The sequence below is a fragment of the Melampsora larici-populina genome (genome assembly GCF_000204055.1).
Source record: "Melampsora larici-populina 98AG31 unplaced genomic scaffold MELLAscaffold_10, whole genome shotgun sequence".
Classification (NCBI taxonomy): Eukaryota; Fungi; Basidiomycota; class Pucciniomycetes; order Pucciniales; family Melampsoraceae; genus Melampsora; species Melampsora laricis-populina.
This window is the reverse complement of record NW_006768774.1, coordinates 696966-718011: the sequence shown is the minus strand read 5'-3', so window position 1 is coordinate 718011 and position 21046 is coordinate 696966. Positions and strand designations below refer to the sequence as shown.

General features: G+C 40.8%; 4 protein-coding genes across 4 annotated transcripts; 1 reads left to right on the top strand and 3 right to left on the bottom strand.

Moving 5' to 3' along the window:
* On the bottom strand, positions 1 to 5669 carry MELLADRAFT_115878 (uncharacterized protein; the record flags this gene model as incomplete). Its single annotated transcript, XM_007407694.1, has 17 exons — positions 1 to 203; positions 301 to 866; positions 937 to 1063; positions 1154 to 1434; positions 1521 to 1615; positions 1772 to 1976; positions 2030 to 2155; positions 2238 to 2351; positions 2455 to 2493; positions 2568 to 2705; positions 2785 to 2979; positions 3065 to 3463; positions 3527 to 5025; positions 5105 to 5135; positions 5213 to 5257; positions 5351 to 5440; positions 5516 to 5669. 16 exons carry the CDS (start codon positions 5621 to 5623, stop codon positions 354 to 356), a joined length of 4005 nt encoding a protein of 1334 aa, XP_007407756.1.
* A 1679-nt stretch (positions 5670 to 7348) lies between these two features.
* Positions 7349 to 10633, bottom strand: MELLADRAFT_115877 (uncharacterized protein; the record flags this gene model as incomplete). Its single annotated transcript, XM_007407693.1, has 4 exons — positions 7349 to 8323; positions 8403 to 8851; positions 8922 to 10493; positions 10566 to 10633. The coding sequence occupies 4 exons, from the start codon at positions 10631 to 10633 to the stop codon at positions 7512 to 7514; spliced, it is 2901 nt and encodes a 966-aa protein (XP_007407755.1).
* Positions 10634 to 10973: 340 nt separating this feature from the next.
* MELLADRAFT_104612 (uncharacterized protein) lies at positions 10974 to 11581 on the top strand (the record flags this gene model as incomplete). The annotated part of the gene is made up of 2 exons (XM_007407879.1): positions 10974 to 11363; positions 11450 to 11581. 2 exons carry the CDS (start codon positions 10974 to 10976, stop codon positions 11579 to 11581), a joined length of 522 nt encoding a protein of 173 aa, XP_007407941.1.
* An 882-nt stretch (positions 11582 to 12463) lies between these two features.
* Positions 12464 to 14002, bottom strand: MELLADRAFT_61534 (uncharacterized protein; the record flags this gene model as incomplete). The annotated part of the gene is made up of 3 exons (XM_007407692.1): positions 12464 to 13693; positions 13757 to 13867; positions 13904 to 14002. 3 exons carry the CDS (start codon positions 14000 to 14002, stop codon positions 12464 to 12466), a joined length of 1440 nt encoding a protein of 479 aa, XP_007407754.1.
* Positions 14003 to 21046: the final 7044 nt, after the last annotated feature.

Below are 21046 nucleotides of genomic sequence, written 5' to 3'. Positions count from 1 at the left end.
CTGATGAAGGAATGCTGTCATCGACAAGAACTCATGAAAGCTTTTGTTTGCGCACAAGCCGCTAAAACAAATACACATAAGAATCTCTTACTACTAATACAGAAGCTGATACCTCTTTTTGGTTGGGGGTGAGTGCTGTAAAAATATGCTTGGTCAGCTTGTCCATATGAAAAGATATAACAACGGCAAAAACACAACAGAAGCTAAAAGAAAAGTAAGATGCAAGTGATAATGATTGAACAGACAGATATATCAATTATTGAACAAAAGCCCCAAAACAAAATACCAAATAATGCAGACCAGTCAGAATCAAGATGGAGGTTTCCGCTACATCACAACTGCTGACGGATGCCTCATCGTGCCCTGCTCCACCGACTGCTACCAGAACTCGCAGATCGAGGAATCGCATGTGTCACATTCCCAGCTTGGTCCTTGTTCATTCCCCGGCCACTTAGGTGGGTAGAAGGTATACTTAGGCTCGACTCACTTCCTGGCACCATTCTTTTTGATGCTTTAGGCGTTTCCGATGTATCAGGCGTAGAATTACGAGATACTCCGGGTTGTTTTCTTGTTTTAGCTGTTGTCGAGGAATTATAAGCGGCAAATTCTCGATTGAGCTCCTTGGCCAGCTCTCGTACAAGAATTGCTGATTCTGAATCGGCCATCTTGGAGATTCCAGCTGCTAGACCAGGCATCTTCAAGATTGACGACTTGTCTGAAGCCGTCTCGTACACTGCCTTCGTAAGTCGCAAGAGATTAAGTCTCACAACGGCTTTATTGTGGCCCAATAACCGGTCGACCAAACGACGAGCAAATGTGGGCTGGGAGGTCAGGGCAGCACCGACTGCTGGTGACATACGGAAAAGCTAGCAAGATAGTGGACAATGCAACGGCGTTCAGTGAATCATTCTGGATCGAATGAGATAAAGGATTTACCTTGAGAAGCGGGTCCAACAAATTCTCAAAAGTGGTTGCTTTGGCCTTGGTAAACATCCTTAGCAAAGCCTCGATCGAAGACGCCTCAGTCAATGCATCTTCCACTCGAGCAGTTTCATCGGAAAGCCTTATTTGTTGCGCGGCGAACCGAGATTACCAATCAGCTCAATGTAAAACACAAAATAGCGCTTGTATATTTGGAAAAGGGTCTGCTCACCATGCCAAGATAGATTCAAGGGCTGTGATGCTCCAGAATGGATCACGAAGCAATCCCAGGTAGAATGAGAAGCCATCCTTTTGCCATAGTAATTTACGACACGTCTTACTTGTATGAGCAAAGTCACACAAAATGGGGAGAGCGAATTGCTTTAACGGAGAACTACTTTTCACCACCCGCTGTAAAATTGGGATGGCGCCTGCCAGAGCTGCCTCTTCTTGTCGAGGTTTACTCAACCGACAAAGATTATATAGAGCATTGACCACGTGATTGGCGATTTCCTGCAAATTTCAAGTCGAAGATGTCAGAATGTAGGATAATGGTTGAGCAATCCGGAGATCACGATGGGTAAAGTAGAGGAACTCACTGTTGTAAGCGATGTGTCAGGGTCGCGCTCTATTTGGTCCTTCAGAAGCGTAGTAAGTGTCTCGATGGTATTAGCATTTTGTAAGACTTGTAAGCCTGAAGGAATCATAGTCAAATTCTTCAAGGTCTTCAACATTGTAGCCAACAGCTCGGTCTCAAGTATTGACAATGATCTGATCAGACCTGAAAGTTAAAGCCTCATCAGTTTCCAGGCGAAGACAAAGTGATACTAAGTAAAAACATAAGACCCACGTAAAATGATTGACCGAGTAAGCATAATTTCTTTTACACGCATGTCTGCTTGAGAGAACAGCAGAAAGATGTGAACGATTCGACCTTTGGCATTCTCTGCGAGATCATCGTCATCGTGTGAAACATGAAGTAATGCTTCTGACAAAGGGTCAAGCAGTCCCTCATGTGCAAACATCCGGCAAAAATCGTTACGTGGAGTCGGTCCCTGCATACCTAGAGATCAGTTTCTGGTCATAAATGCATCTGTGCAGCACTGACCTGTAGCTCAAATACGCGACAAATCCCATCGACCGCCATCCACACCAAATCTTTTTGCTCATCATAGTTTTCATCCATCATTTCAACAAGTACCTTGAGACCACGGCAGCTGATAAACATTTGTAACTACAAAGAGTCAAGAGTGATTACATCAATCAAGATTGTATATGCAATTAATACTCAAATTGTCAAGTGAGCATCGGCCTACAGTAAGCAGCGAGGTCTGGCACATCGACCCGATAAACAGGGCAGCCTCCAACCGAATCTCGCGAGCGTATTTGTTCGAAGCAAAGCTCATGACTACCGGGCAGCCCCCATTATACTGAAGTATTGAAGAAACAGCAGGTATGAAGAGTATGAGACAAGGACAAGTCTTTGAACTGGATCTTTACGAGCATTCACCATATTTGATGAAAGGTACGTACACAAATTTTCTCCAATGATTCGGGGTCATCACTAATGATCTAGCGATTCAAAGAGTCGTACAATGATTAAATCAAAAGCTGGATCTTCTTAGTGTATCTGCGAAGGAGCTTACCAAGTTAATGGTACGCAATAGCAAGCTGACAAGATCACGGGAGCGTTGGAATTGTTGAAGTAATTCGATAACAGCCAGCATCCCATGCGAACGCACAAAGTGAGCTCTGATTTCGGGAGTATCCTCGAAAAGGCCAATCTAGATTAACGTGGTCCCGTCATATAGAGGTAGTGAGTATAGAAGGGTGATACGTCCATCACAGTGACAAAATCCGTACCAATTGCATACACCCATCTTTGAGCGCAAATTCATCAATGTCCGGGGTCATCTGATCGACAATCTCAGTCACAAGGTTTCCTAATCTAGCTAGTCGATCCCGGGCCAAATTGGCCTCCAAAGTAGGCTCTTCGCTCATTTCTTCTTCGTCAACTTCCGCAAACGGATCTACTTCGTCACTGTCCTCGTCCCCAAGCTAAGAAATGAACAATTGGTAAGATGACGATCATATACATTGATGGAAATATCAATGGGTGTAGAGGACTGTTCGAAACACTGACCCAAGATTTACTTGACATGTTGGATAAGCGTGTTTGTAATTTCAGAGTTTCCATGGAAGCACTCGGGCCTTCGCGGCCATCGCTACCCGCTGGAGCCTTGCCAAACAAATCAGAATAATCTTCACCACCTTGCTCAGTAAACCTATTCAAGTGCTCATCCGCCAGCGGAGAGTGGGGACCTTGAGCGGACAGTGAATTGGTCCTCGATAAGGCAGCGCTGTGGCTCATTGATCGGCTCAACGATGGTGCAGGGGAAGATGCGCGGCTTTGGTCCAGATGCGCAGGCGAGGAAGGGCGACCAGAGAGTGCGAAGCGTGCTTTGAGGCTATGACTGGGGTCGTTATTGCTATTAGAGCTGATGTCACTTGGATGCAGAATCTTTTGGTGTTGGTTCAATACCTTTATTGGTGGAATGAATGTCAGCTTAGGTTTTTCAAAAAGAGAAACTGATGGACGACAAACTTTCAAGCTGGCAACTTTGCCTTCGAATGGATCCCTCTGATCATCTCCAACCAGGTCTGAATAGTCCTCAACGATTGCACCCAATCCAGCAGCAAGCTTTGATCGATCTGGAGAGGGACCTTTGGCGGCGCCAAGTTGTTTGATGGTAGCCGAGTTATCATCCCGTCCCATGCTTCCTAGTGGTTGCCGAACAAGGTCGTCATCACCATCATCGGGCTCGCCTTCAGAAGAACTGCCAGTATGCGTATCATCAAGAGCAGCAATTTTTGAGCTTGAGATCCCACCCTCAAAGTCGTCATCCCAGTTGTCTCCTTGGGGACTTTCAACGCCCACTTCGGCAAGCTTCCGTGCTGGGGGCGTCGTGTTCATGACCGCAACAGGCAAATTGGCCGGTGTCAATGGCAAAGCAGATGGAACGGATGAGCGGTTGATAACGCTTGCTCCTAGGCCTCGGATGGTGGAGTTCTTGATCATTGTGGCGTCATCGAAGTTGGGGTTGATGAAACCAGATGCGATGTTGGTTCTTGGGGGTGCGATCGTACCAGAGCTATGGTACGGCGGTCTGCCTATTGCTTTCATGCGGGGTGGGTAACCATCTTCGGGGGAGCGATGAGCAACCGATCCGGCATGACGGGGTAGCTGTGAGTGAGTGGAGATCTGGCGAGGCGAAGGCGGTACCTCGGAAAGTGGTTTGTGGAGTGCGTTGGTCGGCCTCTCCAAGGCTTTGTTCCAATCTTGAACGCGCTGGACCGTTTCATCATATCCAGTCTTGGAGGTATTTGTCTTGGAGACTCGGTCACCGCCATCGCTACCACGACTACGAGAACTATTGAGCTGATTTCCTGCTGGGGTACGCCGACCTTGAGCTAAAGCTTGTTCTCTTTCTTTTTGTTCAATACGTTTTCTAGCAGATACCATCCAGGGATGTTTGAGCAATTTTTTTGCACTGATCCTTAAATTTTGATCTTTTTGAAAACATTGTAATAAGAAATCTCTTGCAATCGGTGAAGCGGATTCGGGCAAAGGAGGACAATCATCATTTACAATCCTGAAAAGTGCCGGCATTGGATCCAAGAAGTAGTAAGGCGGTTTACCTTCGAGAAGCTCGATGACTACACATCCGACTGACCAAATGTCGGACGCAGTAGTGGCTCCAGACTGATCAACAACTTCAGGTGCCATCCAGTATGGAGATCCTACTACCGAATTATCAGTCAGAGCGCCAGTTCTTGTAGCTACTCCAAAGTCGGCTAGTTTTACACCCCCTTCTTTAGTCGCCAAAATGTTTGAACCTTTGATATCTCGATGAATAACACCTTGTTCGTGTAGATATAAGAGACCCTCTAGGACTTGACAGATGTAGACAGCCACCAGTGCTTCTGGAAATTTGCCAAACTTTTTGCAGATCGTATGTAGTGATCCATTTTCGCAGTATTCTAAAATGATGTAAAGATAGTCTGATGTCTTAACAAAACCACGGTATTGAACGATATTGGGATCTACAGACAATAGTAGTATACATTTATTATGAGTGATTTAGCAAGCAGATTTGGGTAAAGGCCAAATGCGAAGACGTACGATCCAGATTTTTGAGTAGATCAATTTCTGACTGTAAAAACAAAGGCACACATCTGATTGGTTAAGTGGAGTTGTAAGGAAGGAAGAACCATACTGCAGCGTACCCACCATGATCTCGGGTAGCTCGGAGGTCGGAATGTTACTCAATCCAACCTAGAATAAGCAAGATAATAAAGTCAGTTGTCAAATATCATCTAAGGAAAGCATCATGAGTCTCTATGCCCAGATCAAGTAGAGACTACGAACTTGTTTGACTGCAACTGTCTCTCCTGTGAACCAATTCAACGCACGAAAGACACAGCCAAAAGCTCCCCGGCCAAGAACCTCACCAAGTTGCTAGTGGACGTATTTCAAATTTTCGTTTCCGATCAGTATGAGGGTGACGACGCTAGCGGAGTGAGAATAACCAACATAGTCAGGAAGAGATGCCGGAGTTTTACTGGGACCAGGACTTGGAGGGACATCCGGTAGAGTTTGTGATTGAAGATCGATCTTTGATACCCTTCGTATGGTACCCATGATGATGATGATGATGCCTGGTGCAGAAGGATGGGTGAGGATTGAGTTGGTATTGGTTTGAGTCAAAGGGAAGGTGTAAAGTGTTGAACAACAGCAGATGAAGGAAGAAATCCCGCCCGCTGCAGGAATCATGACCCTGACTCGCGCCCTGGGGCATGCCAAATGATCGGCGCTAAGTGAATGGCCCGTTCCGAGTCCCGGATGGTTCTGAGTGTCGGGGCTTCCTAATTTTATTGTCAGTCTTGCAAGATACCACTTCTCACTCCCCTTTCTCACTCCCCTCCATCAGAAAATGTTTCTGGTCAAGCTTGACCGGATTTGAGCCAAACAAAATATTCTACGCCACAAATTCATCAAGTTTCAATGCTCATACACAGCTCACATAGACATTGATACATATGTGAGCCTCCACAATTATCTCTTACATTGTCCTTCAATGGTCTGATCTGGATTCTATGCATTAGTTGAGCCTTAGGGAACTATTACATTGGACTCACTCATTGTGAACCCCAATCAAATGAAACCTGAGCTGCATGAAAAGCTAGCTCAGGGACCCTGTGAAGGGTGCCTCAACTTGATCTGAACCTCAAACTGACTCAATTGACTGTAAAACCATGTGTTGCATTCAGATAAGGAAAATCAAAATAAATTTGTTTCCAAATCATTCATCAAGGTGGTGAATGAGGGGATTTTAATGAGAAGAGGGGAGAAAGACCTCCAATATTTGCCTTGGGACCTATTGGTGTTATTTCCAAGCCTTCTACCTCTCAAAATACTTGCAGGTGAGAAAGCAATGGGTCAACTCACTTTATATCAAATGATCTGTGTGACTATCACATTGATTATATTCAGCTGCATCAACTATAGCCAACTTCTAGAGTTTGTCATCTCAATTCCTCTTGAAGCTCCAGTTATCTCTAGGAATTGGTAGATAACAGAAGTCTTATCAAATCCTGAAGCTTCAGACTGTGGACATACTATTACATGTCACCCTCTTGTTACCAGGATGGGTTCCAAATCTTGGCCAATGGGTGTATTTGTAGACCAAGTAATTCAGCTGCACAAAATAGACACCTCTAGGCAGGCTGTAGTGATCTGCTTTGTCAACTTGATTGTAAAATTTGCACTTCCAATTGTGCAGAAAAATGAGAACCAGATGTTGAAATGATACTTTGATCTTATCAATTGAACATCCATGTAGAAGGAAAACATTCAAAGTGGCCATAATTTTCTTTCATGTTACCTATAATTTCAATATCTTTGACTTTGTAAAGTGAAGGTCAATTTTAGATGGACATGCAAGTGATCTACAATCGTGGTACACAGTGTATTTCATCTATAATTTTTTCTTGCAGGTTAGGCATCAACCTCAATTAAGTCAACTCTATCCATAAGAGCTTCAAAAGATTCAGATACTTGGCACAATTTACAAATGCAAAAGTACTCACAAGGCACCATTTCATTTCCCTCGAAAGAAACTCAATTTGAAAGAGACGCCCCTCATGAATCCTACAAGTGAGCAATAATGCATACGAAATTACTTTCAATCTGTTCACTTTCCAGAAAAATCAATTTTAACTTAGAACGCAGGATCCAACCCGCTTAGTATATGCTAATTGAAGTATTTATTTACCACACCATTTATTGCGCGCATTATCAAACATATAACTCATAAACCAAAAACACCCAAAAAGAGCTCATTCAAGTCTCAAAAACATCCAATGTGATTGTAAAACTTGGTTCAAAAGATCAGTATATTACATGCAACCAAAATCTTTCCCTAAGAATTTAATCCATTATCATCAAACGTAATCACAAAAGACTTATCAACAAAAGAACCAAACTCAATTTATTCCTGAATCCTTCCATGATGGTCTTTAGAAGCAAATTATTTGAAAGAAATAGGTATTGTTGTTTGTAATTCTTCGACAGTGATAGGTTTCATACCAGTAGAAGGAATAGGAATTTGATTAATATCAAGAGTTTGACCTACTGAAGGTAAAGGTATTCCAATTCTTTCTTCATTCTCAATTCTCAAATCCGGATCGTTTTTTCCTTCTTCAATCTTATCTGACGATTTTTTATGATCTGATGCAACTTTAGAATTAGATATCGGTGTAGGTACTAAAAGTTTATTCCAAATCATTCTTGTTGGTGGAATAAGATGAGGTGGCATTTTCAGGATCGTTTCAAACATTTCAATTAAATCCGCATTAGGTTGATTTGAGATTAATGTATTAGTAGTTGTTAATAATTCTTCAAACTCGTTTTCTTCTGGTTGACTTAAAAGATCTTTAAATGGTAAATGACTTTTGATAGTCAAATCAGACTCGAGTGATTTAGCCGCTGCTGCTGCTGCATATTGATCAAATACATCTTTACCAAATCTTAATAATCCACTATGATTGGTTAAAAGAATTAATCCATCTAAAAGTTCTTCTTTGGTCGGTTTCCAATCAGGTTTTGGAGTTGATGGTTTACTAACAAATGTCGCGGCTCTTGTAGGTCGTACTTTTATACTAAAAAGTGGTTTCATTGAACTGACATCGATTACTGTGAGTGTATGTTGTCGATCTGGTTTGCTTGTGATCTCTTCTTCTTCTTGTGTAGATTTAGTTATAGTTTTTTCAAAGGTCACAATGTAATCCGAATGAGGAATTCGCACTGCTAGATGAACCGAAGAACTCCAAAATCCGATCTCTGATGAAATTCGAAAGAAAGAGCATTTACATTAGTAGACGAAAGAAGTACATTTCTAAGAAGAAGTTGATGAATTTACCATTTGAACTAGTTAGTTCATATATTCCAAGTCCACTACTACCCATGATCATCAACTTATCCATCGTAGATCCCACAAATTTGACTCGTTTGTATTCACCCAATCGGCTAGTAGAACCACTTCCGATAGTCTTGATTAATCGGTGTCCAAGAACATCCCAAATACTAACACATTGTGGGTGAAGTACAGCCATCACCGTACCATCCTCAGAAAACGTCGAGTCTAGAGCTTTCAAATCTCGATAAGATAAACAAGTTGATTTCAACCATTCAAAAGAGTTCGTTTTTGAGGCAGTTGGCTTCAAGACGGGGTCTGCGTTAGTAGAGGTCCATAATTTGATTGTTCCATCTAATGAAGTAGTCACAACTGATGGAGAAACTGCAGATGTAATGTTGAGTGATGTAATTTCTTCTTCGTGAGGATTATCGACCCGACCGATCAACTTGAAGCTACCAGAAAGATCGAGATGAATTTTATTAGCACGTTGAAACTTTTTTTATGTTCTGGATAAAAACGTACTCATTATGATTCTCGGAGTCTCTTTCCCATAGTTTAAGTGTGATTTCAGGTTCGAATCCACGTTGGACGTCGTGCCATACATTAATCGTTGCCATAAACCGATCACCTTGACCTCCTAAGGCTACAAATTTCAAAATCGGTTCAACAGTTGGACGTTCGTCCCTTCTACTGACCGTATTTTTCGGAAGCACATGCACCTCGTTCAACATATCACCAGATCCACCGTCCAGAACTTGTAATGTAGTAGGATGGGTTGATAAAAGCATGATGTTATTATATGGTCGTAAAGGATCAGGTTTTGACCCTATAGGAGGTGAAAGACAAGTAATGATACAAGCTTGATTTGTTTTATGAGAAGGTAATTGATGCATCTTTGGTAAACATAATGATTTCATCACTGTCATTGTAGAAGTACTAACAAGTAAAATACTTCGATCTTCGAGTGTGACTAATACACCAGGTTCATTGGTTGAAAGTTTTTCAATTAAATTTAAATTTATAATTGGACTTTTTAATCTCGGTAAAAACGTTTTCGAATCATGGCCGATTCCTTCAAAATCTTCTAGTTTCCATAAGACTAATACGGCTTCTTCTCCTCCACTAATTAAATAAGATCCGTTTCTAGTAAATGCTAAATCTGCAACTGCATGAGCATGCCAATGCGATATTGAAGTAGGACAAGGTAAGATAGCTGAAGGAGATTGAGTTGCTTTTCTGATAAATGTGGCCCACTGTGCTTCAGAAAGTGCATGCCATAACGCTATTCTACCAGTAATGGATCCGGTTGCAAAAAAATCGCAAGGTGTGCATGATACATCGGTAGATGAAGCGCCCATTGAAGAAAAATGATATGCATGAGATCTAGGAGGAAAAGCAATGCTGGTAATAAGTTCTGCTGCTTGTAGATGTACGACTTGGTATCCGATTTCTTTGGTTTGTTTACTACTGAATTCGAAGAGGTTTGGTTGAAGAAATCGAATGACCCAAATACTAAGGCCAGTAACGATTCCAACCCAATTGCCGCATAAACTAGATGAATAACAAGTTGCCCTTCCAGTGTTCAAGATCTTGATGATTCGAAAAGTACCTTCAGTAGTAGTGGAGGTCTTTTTCTCGTCCTTTTCAAGAGGATTAAGCTGTATGGCGTATAGAGTGGAAAGCATTTTCTTTCTACGAGTGCGAGTGGAGTGTGATATCGTCTTGGATGAATTCAAACTAGCAGGATCAAGTGTTTTCTTGGTAACTACCAATAACGTAAAAGAGGTCGGAGGTTCAACCGATTGAGTCGTGGATGAAGTATTCGATAAAGGTGATATGCGTAAGGAGGAAAATATAAGAGGGCGCCGAGTGTGATAAGTAGCAAGTAAAGATGACTTGACAAAATCAAAGATGTAAATTGTACCATCTGAGGCTACAAGGATCAGTTGATTGTTTGGAAATTGAGGATGTTTGTGAATGTTGATAAGTCTAGTAGCATCGGATGAAGTGGGTAGGTCGAATGTCGAGAGAAGGACTGAGTTGGAAGTAGAATAGGTGTGAATTGATAAAGGGACCCCAGGTACAAAGCAGTAACTAGATTCATTGCATTCAAACATGTGGTCAGTTCGAATTTCTAGATCAGAAGGCTATGACAGATTTACTTACCCAGTATCTTCTGAGAGAAGTGATTGACAAGCCGAGTGTGGTGGTTGAAGAAGTGTTTGCAAGTTCATTTTGGATAAGTTTGATAAGATCGAATGAAATGATATTTTTGAATTAAACTTCTGCTTTGGACTTGAATGATGATACTTTCATGAATCTATAGTGGTGTCTTTATTTCTGTCTTTCTTGTTCTTGTTGTTCTTTGAGTTCAGCTCAGCATTTCTTGGTAGTTCAGTTGTGTTTTGATGATTTCTAATTTTAATTTTCAAGCTGACTTCGAATGTCAACCTGTGGTTTGGTTACATGTATCTGTACGGTCCTATGCTGTACCGTACAGACGGGGTCGGACTATCACTCAACACTTTCAAAATTTCGAGTCAAGCTTGCAATTGCTTCACTGACATTTATTCCATGACACCTATGATCGCTTCTTTATCTCGGGTCCTCTTTGGTCGCCCTTCGATCCTTCAACTTACAAATCACGCCAGACTAGCGTGTACCTCACGATGTATCACTACCGACCCAAGCCCTGTATCACCATCTCACAATCAACAAGATATTGAACAATCAAGTCCTTTACCCGCTTCAGCCCGATCGAATTCATTGAACACCAAGGTTCAAATAACACCGCATGTCATCCCGGATAGGCTTTGGAGGGCACCATTAGGTACAATTGAAAATCCTTTGGCCTATCATGTGAACCGTACTATACCCTTTGGCACCTTGCCGGTGTATTCAAAGATGAAACCGGCATTAAGTCAAGTTTGGACACTGGTGAAAAGAGTTGATGGTGATATTGAGGTAAGTCGAATCCGAAGAGCTTGAATTGATATCAAAACGTAGAAGATTGATCTTGATGTTTTGTTTATGTTTTTGATGGTCTATAGAAATTGAAAGAACATATCATTTTAGATTTTCCAGAATCTCGTCCGATTGTTAAACCTCGAATTCGTCAAATCATCATGCGTGGAAAATTTACGAAAGAATTAAAATTGTGGTTACAAGATCGAGGTTTTTAACAAAAAAAGAACGACTCAAAACAAGTTTGTGAGTTTTGTATTTAAAAGATTGTACTCATAAACTTGAAACTGAGATTTGATTTTGATTTCAGTTTTGTTGGGGGAGTATACTGACTTGGGAATGGTTAGAACAAAAATTAGGAAAAGAAAACTCAATCTTTCTTTTCATATGTATTCGTATACTTTATGCTGATTCTAGCAATAGATCATGCAATATCAATTATATTCCATACAACTAGATATGATTCAAATATTCAGATCACGATGAAAGCACAAAAAAGGATAAATGAGCACAGTACCTTTAAAGTTTAATCAGTAAACCTTCACAGGCGACTAATGGAGAACACCGAATCTTGGAGTAATTTCGGAAAGTTTTCGATTCGAAGTTTAACTTGTGTCAAATAAGGAACACTTCCTTTACGAGCTTCAAAATATGAAGTGGAAGTTTAGATGTAGAAGAATCGGATAAGAAAAGTGAACGGGCAAAAGTAGCCATGAAGTCTACAGTACAAACACTAGTGATTAGGAAGTGTTCCACTGGGAGAACGGTTTTCGCCCTCTCTGTTACATGCAGTGAGGAACTCACTATAGTCGTCCCCTTGCATGAAGCAATTGAACCTGACCACAGCTTGAGTTTAAAAGGGCAGAGAACTGTCAGATGTTTTGAGACGAGGAAATCATGCAAGTGCCACGTTAAACCTCAAATGAATGGGTCGTACTCATGATGCACGGGAAAGTTGAGTGAAAAGGGAAATGTTTTGCAGATTTTTAGAAAAGGGAAATGAAAAATTTAAGTACAAGTTGATAATTTACATGATAGTTTTGTTATGTACAATCCTCATGGATGAAAACAAAAAAAATTGACTAAAGGATGATATCTTTTTATGATGATAAAGAAAGCGAAAGATCTAAAGAAGAATTTGATGAAACAACATGTTTTGAACACATTGAAGTAGGTGTCGCCTCTACACATGTGGCGATAGAAGAACAACTTGAAGAACGAGCACGAGGAATGGGAGTAACGGGAGAGGAATGAGAGAACACTTGAGGCTTGGTGTCATCAACCATCTCGCTTGTTATATCTTCACATTCTTCATCTTTCATCATTTCATCTAATGTTGTCCTCCAGCAAAACGGCTTCTTCAATGATTTAACCTCTTTCAACCGGGGAAGGCTTGGAGGAGGATTTCTTCTGTAATAAACTGAGTTGAACTGTACACATCCTAAGTCCATGTTCGACTGTTTTGATTTTTCTGCTTGCATCCTTGTTATCATCTTCAAGTTGGATGATTCTAGGAAAGCCAGAAATGAAGAGGGTGTACAAGCCGAAACAGTAGACGGTGTTGCAAGAATCGGTTTGGCATCAACAATAGGTTGGGGGAGCGTGTCTGGATGAATTAGAGTGCTCGAGAAGGGTTTTGGTTCAAGTGTTTTGACTGAAGAGATGACAAGTTCAGGTGATTCTACGCAAGTTCTATCTGATAAAATACTTGAAGAGCGAGAGTGACGAGAATTTGAAGAAGACGATCCAGTTAACTCTCGATCAAATGCTGTGGAGGATTCTTCAACCGTCTCATCGCATTCCTCGCCTGATTCTCGCATGATTTGGTCCAATTTTGATTTCCAGCAGAAAGGCTTTTTTGATGGTTGATTGAGTTTCAGTTTGGGGAGACTTGGGGGAGGATGTCTGCGATAATACGCCGAGTTGAATTGTGCGCATCCTAGGTCCAAAGTTGTGGATGGTGATTGTTGACTACGAAGCCTTTCTGACATTTCAAGGTGAGATGCCTCTAGGAAAGCCAAAAACGACGAGGGGGCACAGTTCGGCTTGAAGGATGATGGTTCTGGTTTATGGACTTCGATAGGTTCCGAGTTGACTTCTTCGTTAGTTTCACTTGATGAAGTTGATTTGCAAAGTGAGTCAAGGGCAAGCAGATTGTCGATTGATGAAGATTCTTTCTCCTCATTCGACGGCGACTGAGTCTTCGGGAACTCCTTGCATCCAGCCTCGTCAATGATGTCGGGAAGGCATTGGTCAAATGCAGAGGGTGCGGCTAGAAGCTCGCACCTCAAATTTCTGACTTGATAGCTACTGGCGCAGATACACGAGGTCTGAAGAGGATCGGATGTCAGTACGAGCAGCGATGATTGTCCAGTGAGATAAAAGGAACATACCTCGACGACAGGGTTTGATTTTGACGAGATATGCATGCTGCATGGAACAGTCTTTTTCTCAGCTGACTGGAAAATTATCGGAATCAAGTGATTAGTATGTGATCTGAACGTCTGATTGATACACAGCACAATGTTGATGTTGCTTACATGTTTGAGCTTTGCTTGAGTACGAGTGATGGTACTTTTGACTACTTGCCATATATTGATGCCGAACATCAAAGGCGAGCTTGCAAAAAGGTAAGACATTTTTTATGGAATCCGGTTATATGTGGATGATTGAAGTATGAGATGATTGAAAGCGCCGACACTGACGCTTGCGTTTGCGTTATCAGGGTAACACAAAAGCGTGAAGATCGATGATGTGATAGTGAGAGAGAAGCTTTGAGATGAGGTTAGGATGATGAAAGTTTTTTGAGAAGGGATAGCTTTGAGAATTTGAATGACCAAAGGCTTGGAAAAATGGGATAGTGTGAGGAAAATCAACAGGAATTGTGATGAGGGATTATCGAGAATGGGAGAAAGTGACCTCTACTTATACAATGATTTCCCTGCGTACGAATTGCAAACACACCCGTTCTTTGATTCTACTTCGGCTTTCCTGCCGCGACCTTGTTCCTGGTGCATTTGCTTGTGATTGGACGGGGTCACCCGGTTTGATTGAGAATCTGGCTGTCAGATGCACAAATCCGCGCGTGAATGTTCCCTCAGTCCACTAATCTCGATCAGATGGATTCAAAGGAATGATATTCTTTGAGCTACGTACGTTGTCCAAAATGCTTCCAGGCCTCAACTATGATGAAAAATGCTTTCAGTAGCGTGTTCCACTTTCTAAATCGCAGGTCAAACGTGATACCAAATATTATAGCGGGCTCAGCAAAAACCTGATCCCAGGCTTGGACACCGCGTCCTTTCACGATTTGTGTTGAATTCCACACTACGAATCACTCCCAAACAGTGTATTAACTGCACGGTGTTCCCATGTGAGCGCGCATGCCACCTACTCCTAAATCAACCCAAGGCCAATTCTTGCAGGGCGCTTTTGACCTGCACACTGATCAAAACATTACTTGACCCGTATCCGAACAATGCAATTGTGAACGTTCAGATCTATTCAAGACAGCTTCAAGCCCAAATCAAACTTATCAAAGTCCCTCAGCTACTCGGGCGGGGGGGACTTTGATCAGTCTAAGCCCAAATTCATGCACGGCCTTGACTTTCGGAGTTCCCTTCCTTTGGATCAGTCAAAGTAAAGGTTCCTACGTTTGGAACAAAGGGATGATCAGCAGGCTTTGTGGGCCTCACAGGACAACTTCACAACACGTAGACGACCAAATCCATTTCTTTTCCAGCCTTGATTTTGATCACCATCTTTTTTCTTGGGCAAAGAAATTGGCGTCAAAATGCGCAACAGCACGTGGAAAGGTCCGCCCAGGCACACATCAACATAGAGGCCGAGTAGCTTTGAGGTTTGTCAATGCTTCACACACTTATAAAAGACTAAGTCAAAGTTGGGAGATGCGGCACTTGATTGACCTCTGTTATGAATACTGAATTGGTAGGCCAAGCAAATTTCGGGATGAGGCCAGCAACACATGCTGGCAAGTATCAAATATGAAGTCGAGCAAATTACAAAAAGATGTTTTACAAAACTGGAATTTAAACGTGAATAAGTAAACTTAATACAGGAACTTGGTGAAAATGCTTTCACATACATAAGAGCAACACGTTTGGGCAAAATCCCTGAGGCATAATGCCTAGGGGTAATAAACTTGCCATAATAATAACAACACCCTACGGGGTGGTGGTGGACACAATGAAAAAAACATCCAACAAAAATAAGGGCTACAGTGAGAAGATAAATAACAAAAAGATATAGAATAAGCTAACAAAATAAAATAATGGCTACTTTTCTTGAAAGTGTTAACTCACATGTATAATGAAAAGGATAATAAGCTGCAAAGAAATGAGTCTTCTGAACATGGCCTTCTTGTTTAAAAAAACAAACAAATAAACCAATGAAATAAATTGTACTAGAAAATTGAAACAAATCCTGTTAATGGATCAACATCTTTTGAATGAAAATGAAACAGGAATGAAAAAAAAAATTAGGGATAAGTGGTGGGAGGGACATAAAATAGTGTAGATGAAAAAAAAGGAAGGAACTTTTTTGACAAAAGTGAAATGGGGATGAACTTGGATGTGGTACAGCTCATGTGGTGGGCGCGCCCAGGCGCATCTTTTTTGGTCTGAATTGGAGTGGGCGCGCCCATGAACCTAAGCATGTGATCTACAAGGTTTTCTGCTGAAATCAGCCCTCTTCCACCTTCAAATCATTTCAAATGAATCAATGTGTGTTATGGGTACCACCCCACACCATATTCTTCCAGTTGTGGAAGCATTTACAGTCTGGATTGAAAGTTACCCCAACAACAAAATTTCAAACTACATTGATAGCAACACATGTTCATTGTTTTGTTTTTTTGATTTGGTTGATTTTTGTTGTACTATTGCTGTTGATTTTTGTTTATAGGGTGTTAATATGAGATTATCAATGTTTTCTGGGATGTAGAAGATGTGGCTGACAGACCATCATCAAAAACTTGGCCAATTTTTGTCCTTTTTTTGCGCCTCCTGCACCTTCTTTTGCCCCCAGCCAAAATGAGGGCGCGCCTGACCCCTCGAGGCGCTCCCGGGCGCGTATTTTTTCCTAAGCTTGCGCCCACCACATGAGGTACAGCCAATTTGACAATGATTGTTTTTTTCTGGGAATGTGCTGCAGGGCAAAACCCATTAATTGGTTCTGACTGAGGTTTTGTTTGGCCAGTATGCAGATACACGTGAAACAATGAAGCAGATTGCCCCACAAGCAGTGTTCTTCATCCTTTAAATCCACTTGCTGATCCTGATCAATCTTCCTCAAACTTCAAGCTACTAACCTCAATAAGCCAGCTGTGTACAAAGTGATGAACAAGGTGCAGTGATCACAGGAGGCCAATCAAGAGTGAGTCTAGTACTGCTCATGACCATGACTCACAAATCCCATAAGCTTTGATTTGAAGTTGGGTTTGCTGACACAATTCTTTTTTAAAAAGTACAATGATTCTCAAATTGGCTGTCAGAGCATCCACAGTAGCAAGCCTAAAATCACATGTCAACCTTTGGTTGCCAAGTTTGACAACAATATTGGCAAGCCCCAATTTGTGCACTTGCCCAACCCCATACCTCACACGTGTGAACACACATTTGAAAACCTCTCAGTGTGTGAAAACCACCGTTCACCCTTACCCTGTACACATCTGGAGCTCAAGCCATTGCATCCCAAGTGGTTTTGCAGCTCCCAGCTACTAGCAAAACCTGAAGCGCTCCACTTTGATCTACTTCTTCTTTTTTTGTAACAGGGTGAAATCCCACTCTTACTCCGCTTACAAGACAAACCCGCACCACTTGCACGCCACCACATACAATATTTGGTTCTCAGAGCGGGCAGATTGTTGTATAATTTGATTTCAGGGGAACACAAGAATAAGTGTATGCATAATGAGCAGGGAGAAGCCAAAAAATATATGGAAGGTAAAACAAACATCCAGTAATAAATCAGCGGAAACAATCACCTTGGAACTCAGTCATTCATGCGCGGTAGAATATCAACCACTATTCAAAGAGGCATGTTCTGGTATTTGTCTCTTAACAGCTTTCAGCATCTTTCAAATTGGCTTGCTAGATACATTGTGTCAAACTTCAGAGCACAGCAAGACTTGCAAGCACCTCACTAAAAATGTGATCTGCTATATGAGATCAGAAAAGCCAGGAGCGCTTGGACCCACTTTTTGGCTAGGCCTGTAGCGCAGGTGGAGCAAGCCGCCCTGCTTTTGCTTTTTGTGGCGGGACACTTCAGGTATTGCTACAATTCACTGGCAGGCGAGAGACTACCACCAACTTCAAGAGGATTTCAAGCCAATTTCAAAGTGATTTAAATAAGATTTCAATGTAACTTCAGCTGGAAATCAGATACACATCCAGAGTGACACAGTGTCAAGTATGGAAACTGGCTAGATGGATTTGACGGGCTGTCTTGCAGGCATCAAACCCTGTTCAAGGGAAATCATTACAAAACTATATAACAAATACAATGCACATATCGATCTTACTTCATATCCATTTTGTCTTTGTTGTGATTATCTTGCACAGATCCCTAAGAGTGGATAATAGGAAAAATAATATACAGAAACAGATCATGTCTCTTTAATGGCTCACAATATCTGCTAGGCAAACACTGAAAAGTGTTGTGTCTTAAATATCAATTGCAACTTTGGGGTTCTTCATGACCACCAGCTGACCAATAACATCCTCAACTTGAATCACATAATATTACTCATCTTCTTTGTGAACAACAGAGGCGTTCAGAAAGTTGAGGAATGAAGCGTACAAATTCTTGTGCCAGAGGCTTTAGAAAATGAACAACAAGAAGGGGTGCGGCCAGGTTGCTAAGCCTCACAATTTTGCTGATACATTCTGTCCATCTTTGGAATTTAAGGGTGTACAATATGTAGCTGCTCCCAGGTGTTGTCTTGTGAGTGTTGTGCACTTTTTTAGAGATCTTGATGGATGTGGTAACATCAGTTTTTGAGTTGGAGGTGCAACCAGCCTCAAGATGTTCAAATCACTGGAGTGCCTGAAATTCTGCAGGATTGAACATCTTGACTGTTGTAGTATTTAAAGCTCAACAAGAGCTTTACAACACCTAAGAAGGGATCATATACTACGTGTAATATAGTAGAAGTTGTCTAAAGACTGCCTTCTTCAAAGAAACCAGCACAAGGGCACTTGCTGACCACTTTGTGATAACAGAGAAAAAGATAAAGGCACCAGAGAAATAAAGCAATACGGTTGTGTAGTATTATTCCCAAATTTTAAGCGCAAAAAAAGTCCACACACTATGTTATTACTAGCAATACTGTTGTTAAGTATTATTCCCAAATTGACTTATAGTCTTTGACACACGTAAATAAATTTCTCCTTGCTTTGAAGGGGCGGATTTAAGTGATCTTAGTACAAATATAGTAAATAAATGATGATTTATAACACTACAACAAAGGTATAAGATGCAGAAAGGGGAAAAACAATCCCAAAATCATCAAGGAGTACTTATATCCACATGTAACAACCTCTACAATAGTCAACAGCCTCAAAAACCAGTCAAATCCGCCTAAAGAACCCTAAAAACCATGTAATGACACAATGTGATGATCTTGTTACTAATGTATGATGTAATTTTCACAGCCAAAAGTGATAAATGACACAATGATTTATTGTACAGCACTTCTTAAGATGAATACAGGTGATTTTTTCCTTGTAAACTAGCTGCAAACCAATTTTTGAGATTAGAAATTTTTTCAGATGTGGTCCAATTTTGATCTACTATAGTGCATCTTGTAGCTATTTTGATACTTATCATTTATGACACCCATATGACCTATTTCTGATGAGTGATGAGTAAGATATTGAGTTGTGAAGCTAAGGGCCCGTTCGGCTGATTTAGCCAAAAATTGTTACACAAAAACGAAATCTCTATCCGCCCCTGAAAAATAGTTTTTGAGGGGCGGATAGAGATTTCGTTTTTCGGCCTTTTTAGATTACCGAACAGTCGACCAAAAAGGTCAACAAAAGATCAAAATGATCATTGTTGACCATTGATCACCTTTCGACTGTTTGTTCAAGATGAAATGACAAGACTTTTTTGATTGAATCATTTTCAAATTGATCCATCCATCCATCACAGTTGCACCTGGACAACCTCCATAGGCCTATGCAGATGATGAGGGAGACTTGAGCTTTCTGTACAAATAATCTGAACTCCGTCGAGATGCTGAAAGATAGAGCAACTTGTATCTAGTGTGTATTCAGCTTTTGGCAAAGGTACATCTGTCACAGTGACCCAGTCTTTCATTTGCTTCTATTGTATTATAAAAGACAACAATAGACTTTTTAAAAAGATGACAAAAGGATTGATAAAAAGACAACGAGAGAGTTGATAAAGAACGATGACGAGAGTTGGTAAACAACGACAACAATAGTCGATGAAAAGACGACAGTAGTTGTTGAAATGATGATAGAGTCAATAAACGAGAACAATAGAAAAGAAAGCTGAGTAACGGAGAGGGGTGTGTGAAGGAAATGAAAGGGTGTTGTCATGTGGAGAGATAGAGATGAGTTGAAGGTGATTGATGGAGGTGAGGGAGGGTGAGGGGCAAAAAGACTTTTTGATCTGAAAAACAGCCTTGAGGCTGTTTTTCAAAAGCGATGAATTTTTGATCAAATACGGTTTTTGTATTTGATCAAACAAAGTTGCCGAACACCGGCGTTTTTGAAAAAAACCAAAAACTGTTTTGACCCAAAAACGGTTTTTGGCTTTGGTGGGGTTTTTGGCCAAAAACTGTTTTTGGGTTCCAGCCAAACGGGCCCTAAGGTTTTTGGTGTTACATGCTGACTTGTGACTGTAAATTCGAGATTCACACCAATTTCTTATTCCCCTGTAACGTTTTACATAAACCTCAGTTACTAATGATTTAAAGTTTGTACATTATGTAATACACTCTTTTGCGTTGAATGAGCTATCTACCAACCTAATCTGACGTCATTTGACATATGTAATTAGCTGAAAACCTTCATTTTTGACGAAATTCACCCATTTTCTTCACTTTCCACAGCTGCTACTCCCTTTTTCTTGCTCATGTAATATGACATCATCTTCTACAACCTTAAAAATCCCGGAAAACCCTCTTGGCAACCTTAATTTCCATCACTACCACCACTACATATGTAAACTACATGTATAACCCTTGTTTACCATCCTTGAAAAAGTACCTTTCTACTAATAACTTCTGTTTTTCCTTATCAACCTCCAAGATTAAAATTGGTGCTGTATAATAAAGTGTTGTTATTTCATATTCTAACCTTAACAAACCCATAACTCAATTATTAATACCCTAAAAACCATTTTCCAACTTTTACACCCATATTTTCGAATTTTTCTTATCTTTTCTTTTCCTATCTTTTTGTAATAACTTTGTAAGTAAACTATAATGATCTTAAGAATATATTTGAAATAAGATGACATAATTTTGAATTAATAAGTATACATAAGCCTCTAAGAGCTTCAATTGATCTGAAAACCTGCATTTCAAATTTCCTGCTATACTAAAGTTTCCTGATAATTTGATAAAGTTATGATGATTAATTTTCTTGATTGATCTCATAAATATATCACCACACTGTCCACTTTGACTTGCT